The sequence below is a fragment of the Schistocerca piceifrons genome, chromosome 2, assembly GCF_021461385.2.
Source record: "Schistocerca piceifrons isolate TAMUIC-IGC-003096 chromosome 2, iqSchPice1.1, whole genome shotgun sequence".
Taxonomy (NCBI): Eukaryota; Metazoa; Arthropoda; class Insecta; order Orthoptera; family Acrididae; genus Schistocerca; species Schistocerca piceifrons.
Window position 1 is genome coordinate 308336881 of NC_060139.1, and position 15089 is coordinate 308351969.

The 15089-nt window shown below is 38.2% G+C and overlaps 1 protein-coding gene across 2 annotated transcripts in view; it reads left to right on the forward strand.

Moving 5' to 3' along the window:
- LOC124777176 (tuberin) overlaps positions 1 to 15089 on the forward strand; it is a 299285-nt gene that overhangs the window by 224890 nt on the left and 59306 nt on the right. For both annotated transcript variants that reach the window (XM_047252485.1, XM_047252487.1), the window contains exon 25: positions 2694 to 2823. In XM_047252485.1, coding sequence (XP_047108441.1) covers positions 2694 to 2823 — 130 coding nt within the window. The remainder of the gene's footprint in view (positions 1 to 2693; positions 2824 to 15089) is intronic.

Below are 15089 nucleotides of genomic sequence, written 5' to 3' on the forward strand. Positions count from 1 at the left end.
TCTAACATTCTGTGACGTCTTAGTGTGAAAGTAGACATACAAACTTTCCTTTTCATCAGTTAACAATGCATTTGACTTTCATGCACAACATAATTCCCACTTTCAACGTACATATGCAACTTTCTGTAAGTACTTCGTACCGTCAGACATTAGACACAAAATGACTTACAGTTAAAAGAAAGTTGTCTTGACTACCACGACTTTCTTAAAATGAATCAGAAAATATGTCTTGCCTCTACCAAGGCTGAATCAAGAGTCTATAAGAGTGCTTTTTCAACTGTTCTTGTTCAACATAACACTAGTCAATGACACAGTAAGAACAGAGTGGTGTAAAAACTCCGTGGTTCTTCCTTACACATGCACTAAAACCTCTATGGATTGCCCGACAGATACTTGTCGGTGCTGTTCGACTGCTGCGTCTACTTTCTTCTTCACACAGAAATTCTTGAATCACTACATTGTGTGTATATGAACTGTCTGCATAATGTTGAGGTACTCTCATGGCCAGAAAGACCCCTTAATATGTCGCTAGTAGGACATGTGTGGGACTAGCTCAGATGTCAACTCCATCTCTGTGCTGTATCCAGAATATCAAGGACAATTTCCAACAGTTGTCAGTCATCTTGCCTCCGGAACAGATACAATGATTTAATGCCACCCTTCGTAACCGAATTGGTGCATGCATCCAGGAGCATGTGCAACATTACTGATAAGCGGGTTCATACTCTTTGTATATTTGACTCTATTTTGTAATCACTGCAATAACATCACACAGATTCTCAACCCATGAAGTTTCATTTTGTTCCCTCCTCCTCTTCCTCCTCCTCCTCCTCCTCCTCCTCTACTAGGTGCTTCATCTCTTCTTTTTGTCAGGCATGTTATTGTGTCCTGCTGACAAATATGCTTCCATGTTTTGCAGACATTCAGTTTTGCTCCTAAAGGATAGTTCACTGATTTAGTATAGGAAAATTAAGCATAGCGCTTAATGTGCTGAAGTGAGGATAAATGTAATTTGTGTGTTTAATAATCATTCACCATGTGAAAAGTTTTTCAATGATCGAATGTATTTTTACATTCATAGTCCAGCAGACTTTCTCTTTGCTGGTGTGTCTGGTTCAGAATAGTGGAAATTTTATTTTTAAATTAACTTTTACTTGTCAATTAGGGCCAAGGAAGACATTCCCCACCATTCCGAGTGACATTTGTATTTTGGCCAGGGAAAAATATCCATATTACACTTTGTGTAAGTGAAACATTGGGACTCCTGCCCAATTTATAAGTAAAATATTACCATTCTTTATTAGGTGTGCCTTTTATAACTCAATCCGGTCAATGGCTAGAGACTACAAAATGTAGCGGGACTTTGAATTTCGCCGCACTACACTTGTTTCCTCAGATATAAATTATACCGTCGCAGCGGTATGAGCACTCGATGGCAGAGAAAATACTAAAATTGTAACTCTTTTTTTGTTTTCTATCCGTCTATTGTCTCTCAAGAGCGGAAGCTTAATGCAGACGTAAAAAACTTATTAGCTAGTCTTGATCTGATTAAGACGAAAAAACTCATTAATGTGTAGACATATTGTGAAAGTTGTTATGAAATTCGGAGGATGGAAGTAGCAATGTAAAATAAATTGCATTCAGTGTCAAAATGATTTTGATTTGTATAAATTAGTGATTCCTGGACAATTGCAATATTTCGGAGCAGACTTTTCATGCAGAAATGAAGTAGGAGATTTTTGAAGACCTGGACACCGCACGCGAGAAGACATGTTAACATGGTAAAGGATGAACTTTTATCTACGCCATTTCCCCCTGTTAATCACATTTTGTTATTCTCTGTTCTTTTTTCAAATAATTTTTGTAGTGGAAATTGGTTTGACTTTTGCTCAGAAATGCCACAAGGACCACCCCAACAATAGCTTTTCCGAATCACGAAGTCCGATAACTTTTCTGTAATACGAAGTCCGATTTACATTTCTTTCTTTCCCTTTTTCACGGTCATCAACGATTTTAAAACCCCTTTTTATTCACCATTTCTTCCCACATTTTCAACCTTTTCTTTTCTTTTTCTTTTTTTATTAACCACTACAAAAACCATGTTAATACTGAACAGAACAGTATCTCTAGCGAAACAGTAGTTAAAATACATGGATGATTTTTTTTTATAAGCATTCTCTTACTTACATATTTGAGCATGAGTGCACAAACAGTAACTGAATTATATGTATTGAGAAGAAAGAGTGTTTTAAGACTATGGTGTCTTTCGCTACATTCTGGGTAAGATTTTAATTTAAAATTTTAAGTGTATGTGGAGGCGAATCAGATTCCTTTGCTACTATCTAAGTAGAACTTCCATTAATGCCATATACAAGTTCATATAATACCAGAAGCAGTTTCATTTAGCCGATCGTATTTCAGAACTTGTTACATGTCTCCAAAGCTTCTCCTTGATATTGGTTTATGCATGGCCCCCTAGTACACATCATTCATAGTGAATGGTATGTTTCTCTCTCTTCTAATGATATCCAGTACTCTGAAACTATTGCTGTGCTTTCCTTATTTACAGCATTCTTAAAAATATAAGCCATTGTAAAATGCGTGTTTAAGTTAAAGTTAATTGAAGCAGAAGTATTTTTGCACGTACATATCAAAGAGTAAACATGTCTAATTATTCTTTTATGGATTTTTAGGTATGCACAACAGCACCAGCCTTGCGACCTGCTCATTCAGCAGCAGTTACAGTGACAAGGCCTCCACCACCGTCACCATCTCAAGTTCATCGCGTTGTCCCAACTGAAATTAGCAAATCAGCTGTGAGAGGTATGTGCAGATGTGTTCTCAGTATCTGGGATGGAGGTTGCTTTGTTCTTTAGTTTTATGTTTTATATTGTTGCATATGTACATTTTTGGTAATATAGCTGTATAAATGTTGGCCGTTTATAGAGTTGACAACTGCCTGTATGAAATAAATGTCTAGAGAGTGACATTGAATGTGTCACACAGTGAAAATTAGGTCCACTACTCTCTTCTTTGCCTTGTGCACTGTCACATCCTAGGGAAGCAGCAAAACCAGCTACTGACTTTGTCAGTCACTGTGTGAGAATAATTCAACTGTCCAGAAAAGAAAAGCAAAAGAAAGAAAAGTTGCTTTGCAGCCAAGAGCCTGTCACACTATTTTGACCACTTTGTATGAGGTTTTGACAATTCTTTATCCTCATTAAAAATCTTGGGAGTCACTCAGCTTATCTATCATAAAAATGAATACAATGTAATATTTATATTATTGTGTAGGTTGAGGGATCTTTAAGATCTGATAAATGATACAAGGCATGTAAATAATGTTTGCAATAAAAGGTGCCATGATAACTGTGTGACAGGTGGCACAACTATAGGAATATAAGATGTAACCATGGCCCTCACCCAAATAGACCCTGTGTTCTAACTAGAGTGCCCTTCTGTGAGCATCTGGCACATTTGGGAGCAGGTGCAAACAGCTAACTTTTGATCAGTCAGGAGGCCTGTTGTAGCATATACAAGCTTATGTCTCGGATGAGTGCATGTGAACTGGGGTAGGCAAATGGCTCACCTAGGTGACAGAACAAGATCAGAACAGGGTGGTGTATGTAGCAGGTAGCCTATATACGACTACTACTACCTGCTTCGGCCCACAGGTGAGTTGACAAGCACTTACGGGTGTCCATGGTCCAGGAGGTGGTGTTGGCACAGCCTGATATAGACCGTTGCAAGTGTACTAAACATTCTTACAATGGCATATGTTTCATTGTGTTCTGCCATAATTTAGTCTAACCTGTATAGTCATGATACAGTGTGTTTTTCATGTATCTAAAAAATCCCTTAACTTATGAACATGAATATACTTGTAAAACATTCATTGTGTTCTGTAACTTAATTTTTGTTCATTGGTTAGATACATAACATCCTTTAGAAATTTTGGTCACAATACAAAATTAATGGTTTCAAAGCAGAGAATAAGGCAGCCAGAAGTCTTCTGGGTGAGAAAGCTGTTGATAAGTAATGTAAATTGAGTAGATGATAGATGTGACGTGGTCAACGAAAGAGTATTTTTCCTGTGTAGGGAAAGAAGACAAAATTCTTGTTGAATTCTTTATGATAAGAGAGTAGTAAGAGTGTCTTAATGCAAAATGGGTAGATGGCATATACATAAAATTTGATATGTGGAAGTCAACTTATCGTGCATGGATAAGTCTGAAAGAGGTTCTCATCAACTATTGAATGAAGAAATTACATGATCATCATACAGACACTGTACCTGATGACAGACTTTCTTTGGATGACTCTAGAACCGTCACAGCAGAATTGGGCAGCCAGTAAAATCATCCAACAATTAGCTTGGTTTCACCTACACCTGTTATACTTCACCTTTAAAAGAGAGAAAGCTTTTGACGACTGCAATGAACACTTCCTCTCCTATGGTCTCTAATCTGTCTTTCAAATATACGTTCCACAATTCGCTAAATATCTCGGAGCATTCCACTTCGGGTTTCAGCCAGCTTGCGGTCCCAAGAATAATTTGAGCATGAGAACTTCCCTGGAGAGCAGTAAATACGGGAACTTCATTACTAATACTTCGACAGTTTACTGATAAAGTTATGACAGTTGAAGTGTCTTTACTCTGAATGCTGTTTGCTTCCCATCAGCTGGCAAGTATTCATGAGAACACTTCAAACTACTGCCTAGTCTAGTGATTCGAGAATTTCTGTGTAAATTCTAGAACCACTCAGCCTTCTACCATCTCAAACGCGCGATATTCTGGATATGAGTGTGGGATGGTAAAATCCTACCTACTGCGTATCACATGTTTGTTTGTGCAGGTTTCAATTCAGTCACGGGAAGAAAGTAGATGCGGTGGATGAATGGCACCGACAAGTACCTGTCGAGCAATTCATAGATGTTTTAGCGAGTGTGTAAGGAAGAACCATGTAGTTTATATGCAGCACTGTGCTTATTGGGTCATTGACTATTGTTATTAAAACAAAGACAGTTGAAAAATAACTCTTGAAAACTCTTGACGTAACCTTGCTATGGGCAACACTTATTTTCTGATTTATGTTAAAAAAAGTTATGGTATCAAAGCCAACTTTCTTTTAACTGTAATTTAATTTGTTTCTTACATTCAGCTGTATGAGGGACTTACCGTAAGTTATATATTTATGTTGAATGTGAGAGTTTTATTGTGTATGAAAGTCAAATACATCTTTAATTGACGAAAAGCAAAGCTTGTATGTCTACTTATTTCATAAGTAGGAAGAGTCTAAAAATTCCTGTACCTAGCGTTATTCAATGGAGAAGAAGTCAAGAGGGTTTCCTGCAGCCAGCTATCCAGTAAAGAAGAGTGGCTGCAAATTCCAAGTAAGCCACTACATAAAGAAGTGGAACGTGGTTCAGAGGAATAAACTGAAATAACCCAGATTCACACTCACACGTCAGAAACGTTAGACTAACCTAAAAAAAAACCTCACGTGCACTCCACAAGTACTGTGCTACCCAAGTAGCTGCTTCTTTTGTGTAATACACCTCTGACCTATTAAGGGAAGTCTTACAAATCTCCAAAATATAATGCAGGTCTAGAAATCTGCAGCCAAGCTCGTCACAGAGTCGACAACACCTTTGGTCAAGACCCTATACTTGGGTCCAAAACCAAAGGACCCCGATCAACTCCAGGAACGATACTGCAAATTGTGACCTCTGCTTGTGCCCCACACATGAGGCCAGCAGTCTTCACCACCTCTGCCAGCTGCCTGTAACAACTGAGAATAGCCTCAGAACCCAAACGACAGGCGTCATCGGTGCAGATGTGAGCCCCAAGTTGCAGGCAACAGCACCCTGCATGCTCGATAGCTGCTAGCAATCCGCATCTCTGATGAGGGCCCCCCAGCAGACATACCGAGTACACATTGGCTTTCTTTCCAGCCCTGAATGTTATCTGCCTAAGTGGCTCCATGACGTGCCTAGCATTCCATCTTGGAAATGTTGCCTTCTTAGGGGTTGAAAAAGTCACCCTCCAAGTTCCAAAGTCACTATGTTAATGTCTTCATAAACCTCCAATGGTAGCAGGTGTAACAAAAGTCACATGACAGAACTCTCTCTTAAAAAACTTACTCCTTCAAAATCCAAATAATGGCTGACAACTGTCAGGTCATAATTTAAAGTAGCATATTGTGTTATATTTGTTTTCAGTTGCTGAAGGGATGTTCACTTTTACTACATGGTTGCTGATCGGTACTAGTAGGAATTCACTGACAGTAGAACTAGTGCAGACCTATGAGATCTAACAATAGGTGGCGGTCATTGAGTAATTGTTGTACAACAGCTGTCATTTCGTGATTTCATAGTCACTACTGGAAATAAGCAACGCATATAAGCATGAACATCTCTATAATTTGTTGTCACAAATTCAGCTGATCGGCATGAGAGTCTTGTCAGTAGTTAATGAAGTTATGTCTCAATTTTTCTGTTGTCAGCAATGAGTTGTAAGTGAGCAGTGATGCATGAATGTGGTTTACTTAGAATTTTATGATTTGTGAGGCGTAAAAGAATAGTGATTAAAGTGAAAAAAATATTGGCATTCACAAGTTATTTGTACCTCATAAAAGAATGAAAAAGGAAGAGAGGGAATCAAAAAAGTAAAATTAGTACCTACGATGACACTGAAAGAAAAGGGTGAGTCAGACTCAAATATCTGCTTTAAGAAAACATCAGTAAGTGTGTTGTGGAAAATACAGACTTAGCAAGTGTGTCTGCTTAATTCAAGTGCTTTGCTGAAAAGGATATTAGTCTCCTGGTTAATATCTCCAATGTAGAAATTACGTCAAAGAGGGGGGCAAAAAGAGAGAGATTGAAGATTCCCTAAAGTATAAAATTTCATTGAATCCATGGCAACCAGACAAAAATTATAATTTCAGGAATGACATAGATGGCATAGAGAGAACATTTCAGTTGAACTGGTTGTTATATCCATCACTGATTTATTCTAAAGCAGTTAAAGATGCCCTTGTAAGTTGCATATTTTTATGGCCACATATAATGCATGGCAGTCAACATGGGCCATTAATGAGTGGTCCATTCACCAACTGCAAAAAGTATCGCAAATCTGCAAAAATAATGTATTGTAGTGTAGAGTAGTTAGATGATGAACTACCAAGCGAGGCTGTAGTGATTACCACATTGGACTCGCATCCAAGAGGATCACGGTTCAAACCCCCATCCATCTATCCTGATTTAGGTGTTCATTGATTTCCCTAAATCGCTCCAGGCAAATGCCAAGAAGGTTCCTTTGAAATGGCAGACAGCTTCCTTCCCTGTCCATCCCCAATTCCACGGGACTGATAATCTCACTGTTTGGTCCCCTCCCCCAAATCAACCAACCAACCAATGAGGAAACATTGTAGAAACATTTTGAAAGTGCCCCTGAAAATGCCACTTATATTTATCATCGAACCCATAATAATTTAGGTTCTGAAACATCAGTTTTATGTTGTGCATTATTTTACAGGTTGTGTGCAAGTGGGAATACAGTGTAGCTTCCACACTGGTGGATTTGAGAATTGATATTGAAACATGTGGTAGTAGTTCAAAATTACAAAATGTGGGAAATGTTACCTATCCAAAAAAGTTAACGATAAGAAGGCAGTTAATTGAGAGAACAGAACTTATGACAACACCAGCAGAAAATAACACAGATGGCAGGAATCCATCAAATCTGTGAATGTAAAAACAGATCTTACTATAATTACACTGTTAGCTTATTTATGTATATAACATTTACATGTACTAAATGTGCACTGCATAAACCAACAGGAGAAAATTATACAAGATAACAATGTACTCAAAATTTCTAAATCACATTTATAGGGAAATGTTTTGCCTCCAATGACATGAAAACCTGTGGGCAACTCTGCCTCAGTCCCAACAGATAAGATGACTTGTGCTAGCTCAAATGCGTTCTCAAAGCAGTCACTGCGTTCACCTTTTATTAAACTTTGTTTGCTGTTATTCCTCCCACACACATATGGATGACCTAGGCATGTATTCCCATTTGATGAGCAGTGGAAACTGAGAGGTTGGGTCAGACACATTAAATGGCACAACAATATCAGAGATTGCAGGTGACCTCTTGAGTTGTCTAAGCCCTCTTGGCAGCAGGAAATCTTCTTCTGGCTGTTTGGAAATGTTAAGCTCTTCCTGAATCTACACACAAGCATTGTCACTTGGCATCTTTCATCTTGAAATACGATTAACAAAAAATGTGGACACAAATTACGCTAAGCTCGAAAATTTTAAAAACCTGATTTTGAGCAATGAAATGCTAAAAGCATCCCACTACAGCTAACCAGTCCATAGGAGATGCAACTAATGTAAATTGCATGAATCTCCACAGACAGCTACAATAAATCAAGTAAACAAAATACCCTAAAGCAACACTTGCAAAAGAAACTATGAAATATACTCTTGATACACTCAGTCATACAGTTAAATTAATCTAAGACACTTCGCGTAAACAAGTGCTATACTTCAAACACTGGGACTAGTAACATTGCCCAGAGAAGCTACTAAATTATTAAAATGTGATTACCTATTTGTTGTGTCAATAATTCTCAAAAAATTTCCCTTTAGTCTTTGTCCTTCCTGGTGTGATTTGTGTAGTTGTTAAGAGTTGAAGATTTTTATTTAAAAAAGGCAGTTTTCTATGAATGAAGAGCTTATGCAGTTATTGAAGAACATGCTCAGCTGCTAGAAAACGCTTGTTCAAAATTTTTTAGCTGTTTGATTTCAGAGGACAAAGAGATGCATTAAACCTATTGGACACCATTTTGTAAAAAACAAAGTAAATGGGTCTATATTGTAAAACTTTTCCAGTATGATAAATAAACCTAAATGTCTGACCACAAACACACTAAAAGTTCCCATACAATTTGTATAGTATCTCATAGCTGAAGTATGCACCTCTGCCTTGGACCCTTAAAAATCATTGATAATAATCTGTAAACTTAAGCAGGTTTCTAATTCACACATACTTTAATTTGTAGACAATTCTTGAACTGTCAAACAATTTTTCATTTAGAATCTGCAGATGTACATAAATTTGTTGCTGTTAGTGTGACGATGATATTCCATTGACAGATTTTGATGTGAACCTTAAGGTTCTACATCTAAACTCCAAAAGCTACTTATTGTTATGTGATGGAGTGTACTTCAGATGATATCACTATCAGATCCCCTTTTGTCCTGCTCCACCCCCTCCCCCCTTTTTCTGTCCGTTTGTGACTGGTGAGTGGGAAGAATGACTTACCAGTAAACTTCTGTATTATATGTCATTTCTCGGATTATCTCTTTCTGATCATTTCACAATGCTACTGGAGATTGTTGAGCATATCCGTAATGTTATTGCACCAACAATAGGATCCTGTGACAAAATGTACCACTCTTCATTGGATCTTGCCTATCTCTCATATTAATCCACCCCGGTTAGGGTCCCAGTCTGATTAGTAGTACTCAACACAGTTGAAAATTTTTTTTGTAATCTAGTTGTTTTGAGGATGAATTACATTTCCTTAAGATTCTTCCCATAAATCTCAGCCTGGCATTTGGTTTTCCTATCACTTGGTTTATGTGGTCATTCCAGGTTGTTACTCCCAAAAATTTTATGGCATTTACTGTTTCCAGCGATTTATTACCAATAGTGTATTTGCATTGTATTGGATTTATTTTACTATGTATGCACAATACATTACATTTATTAATGTCCAGAGCCACTTGCCAGTCCCTGCACCATTCATAAATATTCTGCATATCTTCCTGCAGCTTATTACAGTCTTCTGGTGTTTCTATCTTCTTATGGACAATGGCATCATCTACAAACAGCTTCATGGAGCTTCCGATGTTATCCAATAGATCATTTGTATATATTTTAAACAGTAACAGTCCTATCATACTTCCTTAGGGTACTCCTGAAATTACCTTCATCTCTGTCAATTTTGTTTTGTTAAGAATGATATATTAAGTTCTGACTGCAAAGAAGTTGTTAATCCATTCACAAATCTGGTCCAATACTCAATAAGCTCTTCTTTCTTAATGAAACAACTGTTTTAGAATGCCTTCCTGAAGGCAAGAAACACAGCATCAACCGGAGCATCAAAGTATAGCACTCTGGATTTCATGGACAATCGGAGCAAGCTGAGGATGTCTGTCTGTGGAATCCAAATGATGTTTACAGAGATCTTTGCTGTACAAAAACATCATAATACATGAGCGTAAAACATGTTTCATAATTCTACAACAGAATTGACATCAGCGATCCAGGCCTATAATTATGTACATCTATCCTATGATCATTTTTGAAAATGAGTCGCTAGGTTTATTTTGCCAGTGACCTACAACAAACTGCTGTTAGGAAGGGAGCAAATTCTTTCACATAATCTCTGTAGAATCTTAAATGTATCTCCTCTGTGGAATCTTACGCATATCTTTTCTGGATGAATTGACTTTCCGCTACTAAGCGATTGTAGTTTCTTTTTTAACCATTTCCACTGCAATAGTGAGCGATGCTTGACATTACAAATTTTGTTTTCCACTCCTACCTTGAGCCTCATTCAGCACAGAGCTTTGTAGCTGTCACATGCTCCATTCTCGAATATGGCTATGCTAGGCATCAATGCTATATAGTACTGCCATCTAAGGAAGTCTGAGTTAACTCATTGTCGAACCGCAACATTTATGTTGAAAGGTTGTAATTATTACGTTCAAGTTAGTAGATGTGAAACAGTTGGTTCTTCATTAAGTCCTTTCTGAGGAAGGGATTGTTGAGTTGTTAGAGATATCTTTTAGTGAAAACAAGAGGTGATCACTTTGATGAAATGATTTTGGTGATGACAGTGATTTGTATGTAAACAATTAGAGTACAATGATGATGCAAGCAGTCTATCCTGAAGAGTTTCAATAAATGTCACACAAAGAAAAGTTTTGTAGAATAATGCTTACATAAATATATTTGAGTGAAAGGGCACTTTTAGTTTTAACGTATACCCTAATTGTTGGTCAGTGGCCTCATTGTTTCCACAGAGAGATGATTTGTGGGACACTCACCAAATAAGAGTGCACATAGACGCCCTGTGTCTGCATTACAGAGTGCAAAGGGTTAATAGGTGGTTACTTATTTCAATATCTGCCATTTTGGTGTTTGTGCAGACATTGAAATGAGGGACCATATTATGATCTTTAGCTATGAAACAGATTCAGAAGATCAAATTCACTATTTTGCCATTCTTTCTGTCATCTTCCATTTCAGTGCCAGTGCAGGCACTGAGTTAACTATATATGTGGTTTCAATCTGCTTACTGATTTTACGTAAGACCAAAACTTCTTAAGGTTATTAATTGGAATTGATAGCAAAATTTTATTGTCTAATTTATTGAACCCTTCTCTCACTGCTCTCTTTATGTTCTTTTACTTGTTTCAGCTTTCGTTTGTCAGCTAAGTTTTGACATTACTTAAATCTATAATGAAGCTCTGCTTGTTTCAATTGCAACTTTGTAACATGACTGGTACACCACTGTGGATCTTTCCTGTCACTTCAGACCTTGTCTGGAATGTACTTGTCTAAGGCGTATTGAACAGCACTTTTGATTTTTTTTCTTTTTTTGCTTCACATCTTCATCTTCAGAACTGGATAATTGGAGTTGATTACTGAGATACTGTGAAGTTTGTATCTTGTCTCTTTAGCTAAGCAAAAATGTTTTTCTACCTCTCTTAACACTTTTTACAACACCTGTAATCAAAGATATGACACAGGCTTACCATTAATGATAACTTCATCTTTGTTAACAGTTTCAAAAAGTTCATGTCTGTCTGTTTCTTTGAGGCCCAAGATATTACCCTCATGAATTAGTTCTCTGACTATCTGCTCAAAATAGTTTTTGGATGAACCTTCAGAATAATGTCACACAAATCCCTGTGTCGGCCACAAGTTTTGGTTGCATGACTTGCCCATTCTATTGGCTTCTATCATATTCTTGTGATATATATTCCATTCTTATGTAGAATTTTGTTGCTGTTTACTTCCAGTTTCGACCAACTTTCTGTTCCTAATAGTATCTGTAACCTAATGAGATATACTAATTTGAGGATGTTGCCATAAATGCTCCTGCAGTTTATCAGTATCATATGAACCTTTTGTATTTCTGATCTCTGATAATAATGTAGCTGACCTATCTTTGATTTCAGCATGCATTTCATCACTGATCTCTGCGATAGGGGGAGGGAGGGGGGGGGGGGGTTCCTTAACCTAAAAAAAAAATTCACATGTGCATGCCACAGGTACCCTAATAGCCACTTCCTGCATGTAGTTCACACCTGACATGTCAAGGCATACCCTACAGTTCTCCACCCCATAGTAGAGGCCGAGACATTTTGCTTGCGTGCCTCAGTGATACAGATGGCCGTACCGTAGGTGCAACCACAATGGAGGGGTATCTGTTGAGAGGCCAGACAAACGTGTGGTTCCTGAAGAGGGGCAGCTGCCTTTTCAGTAGTTGCAGGGGCAACAGTCTGGATGATTGACTGATCTGGCCTTGCAACACTAACCAAAACGGCCTTGCTGTGCTGGTACTGCGAACGGCTGAAAGCAAGGGGAAACTACGGCCGTAATTTTTCTCGAGGGCATGCAGCTTTACTATATGGTTAAATGATGATGGCGTCCTCTTGGGTAAAATATTTCGGAGGTAAAATAGTCCCCCATTCGGATCTCCGGGCGGGGACTACTCAAGAGGGCGTCGTTATCAGGAGAAAGAAAACTGGCATTCTACGGATCGGAGCTTGGAATGTCAGATCCCTTAATCGGGCAGGTAGGTTAGAAAATTTAAAAAGGGAAATGGATAGGTTGAAGTTAGATATAGTGGGAATTAGTGAAGTTCGGTGGCAGGAGGAACAAGACTTCTGGTCATGTGACTACAGGGTTATAAACACAAAATCAAATAGGGGTAATGCAGGAGTAGGTTTAATAATCAATAAAAAAAATAGGAGTGTGGGTAAGCTACTAGCAACAGCATAGTGAACGCATTATTGTGGCCAAGATAGACACGAAGCCCATGCCTACTACAGTAGTACAAGTTTATATGCCAACTAGCTCTGCAGATGACGAAGAAATTGAAGAAATGTATGATGAGATAAAAAGAGATTTTTCAGGTAGTGAAGGGAGATGAAAATTTAATAGTCATGGGTGACTGGAATTCGAGAGTAGGAAAAGGGAGAGAAGGAAACATAGTGGGTGAATATGGATTGGGGGAGAGAAATGAAAGAGGAAGCTGTCTGGTAGAATTTTGCACACAGCATAACTTAATCATAGCTAACACTTGGTTCAAGAATCATAAAAGAAGGTTGTATATATGGAAGAATCCTGGAGATACTAGAAGGTATCAGATAGATTATATAATGGTAAGACACACATTTAGGAACCAGGTTTTAAATTGTGAGACATTTCCAGGGGCAGATGTGGACTCTGACCACAATCTATTGGTTATGAACTGTAGATTAAAACTGAAGAAACTGCAAAAAGGTGGTAATTTAAGGAGATGGGACCTGGATAAACTGACTAAACCAGAAGTTGTACAGAGTTTTGGGGAGAGCATAAGGGAACAATTGACAGGAATGGGGAAAAGAAATACAGTAGAAGAAGAATGGGTAGCTTTGAGGGATGAAGTAGTGAAGGCAGCAGAGGATCAAGTAGGTAAAAAGACAAGGGCTAGTAGAAATCCTTGGGTAACACAAGGAATATTGAATTTAATTGATGAAAGGAGAAAATATAAAAACGCAGTAAATGAAGCAGGCAAAAAGGAACACAAACTTCTCAAAAATGAGATCAACAGGAAGTGCAAAATGGCTAAGCAGGGATGGCTAGAGGACAAATGTAAGGATGTAGAGGCTTATCTCACTAGGGAGTAAGATAGATACTGCCTACAGGAAAATTAAAGAGACCTTTGGAGAAAAGAGAGCCACTTGTATGAATATCAAGAGCTCAGATGGAAACCCAGTTCTAAGCAAAGAAGGGAAAGCAGAAAGGTGGCAGGAGTATATAGAGGGTCTATACAAGGGCGATGTACTTGAGGACAATATTATGGAAATGGAAGAGGATGTGTGAAGAGTTTGACAGAGCACTGAAAGACCTGAGTCGAAACAAGGCCCCGGAAGTAGACAACATTCCATTGGAACTACTGACGGCCTTGGGAGAGCCAGTCCTGACAAAACTCTACCATCTGGTGAGCGAAATGTATGAGACAGGTAAAATACCCTCAGACTTCAAGAAGAATATAATAATTCCAATCCCAAAGAAAGCAGGTGTTGACAGATGTGAAAATCACTGAACTATCAGTTTGATAAGTCACTGCTGCAAAATACTAACGTGAATTCTTTACAGACGAATGGAAAAACTAGTAGAAGCCGACCTCGGCGAAGATCAGTTTGGATTCCACAGAAATGTTGGAACACGTGAGGCAATACTGACCCTACGGCTTATCTTAGAAAATAGATTAAGGAAAGGCAAACCTACATTTCTAGCATTTGTAGACTTAGAGAAAGCTTTTGATAATGTTGAGTGGAATACTCTCTTTCAAATTCTAAAGGTGGCAGGGGTAAAATACAGGGAGCGAAAGTCTATTATCAATTTGTACATGGCAGTTATAAGAGTCGAGGGGCATGAAAGGGAAGCAGCGGTTGGGAAGGGAGTGAGAGGGGGTTGTAGCCTGTCCCCGATGTTATTCAATCTGTATATTGAGCAAGCAGTAAAGGAAACAAAAGAAAAATTCGGAGTAGGTATTAAAGTGCATGGAGAAGAAATAAAAACGTTGAGGTTCACCGAAGACATTGTAATTCTGTCAGAGACAGCAAAGGACTTGGAAGAGCAGTTGAACGGAATGGACAGTGTCTTGAAAATAGGATATAAAATGAACATCAACAAAAGCAAAACAAGGATAATGGAATGTAGTCGAATTAAGCCGGGTGATGCTGAGGGAATTAGATTAGGAAATGAGACACTTAAAGTAGTAAGGGAGTTT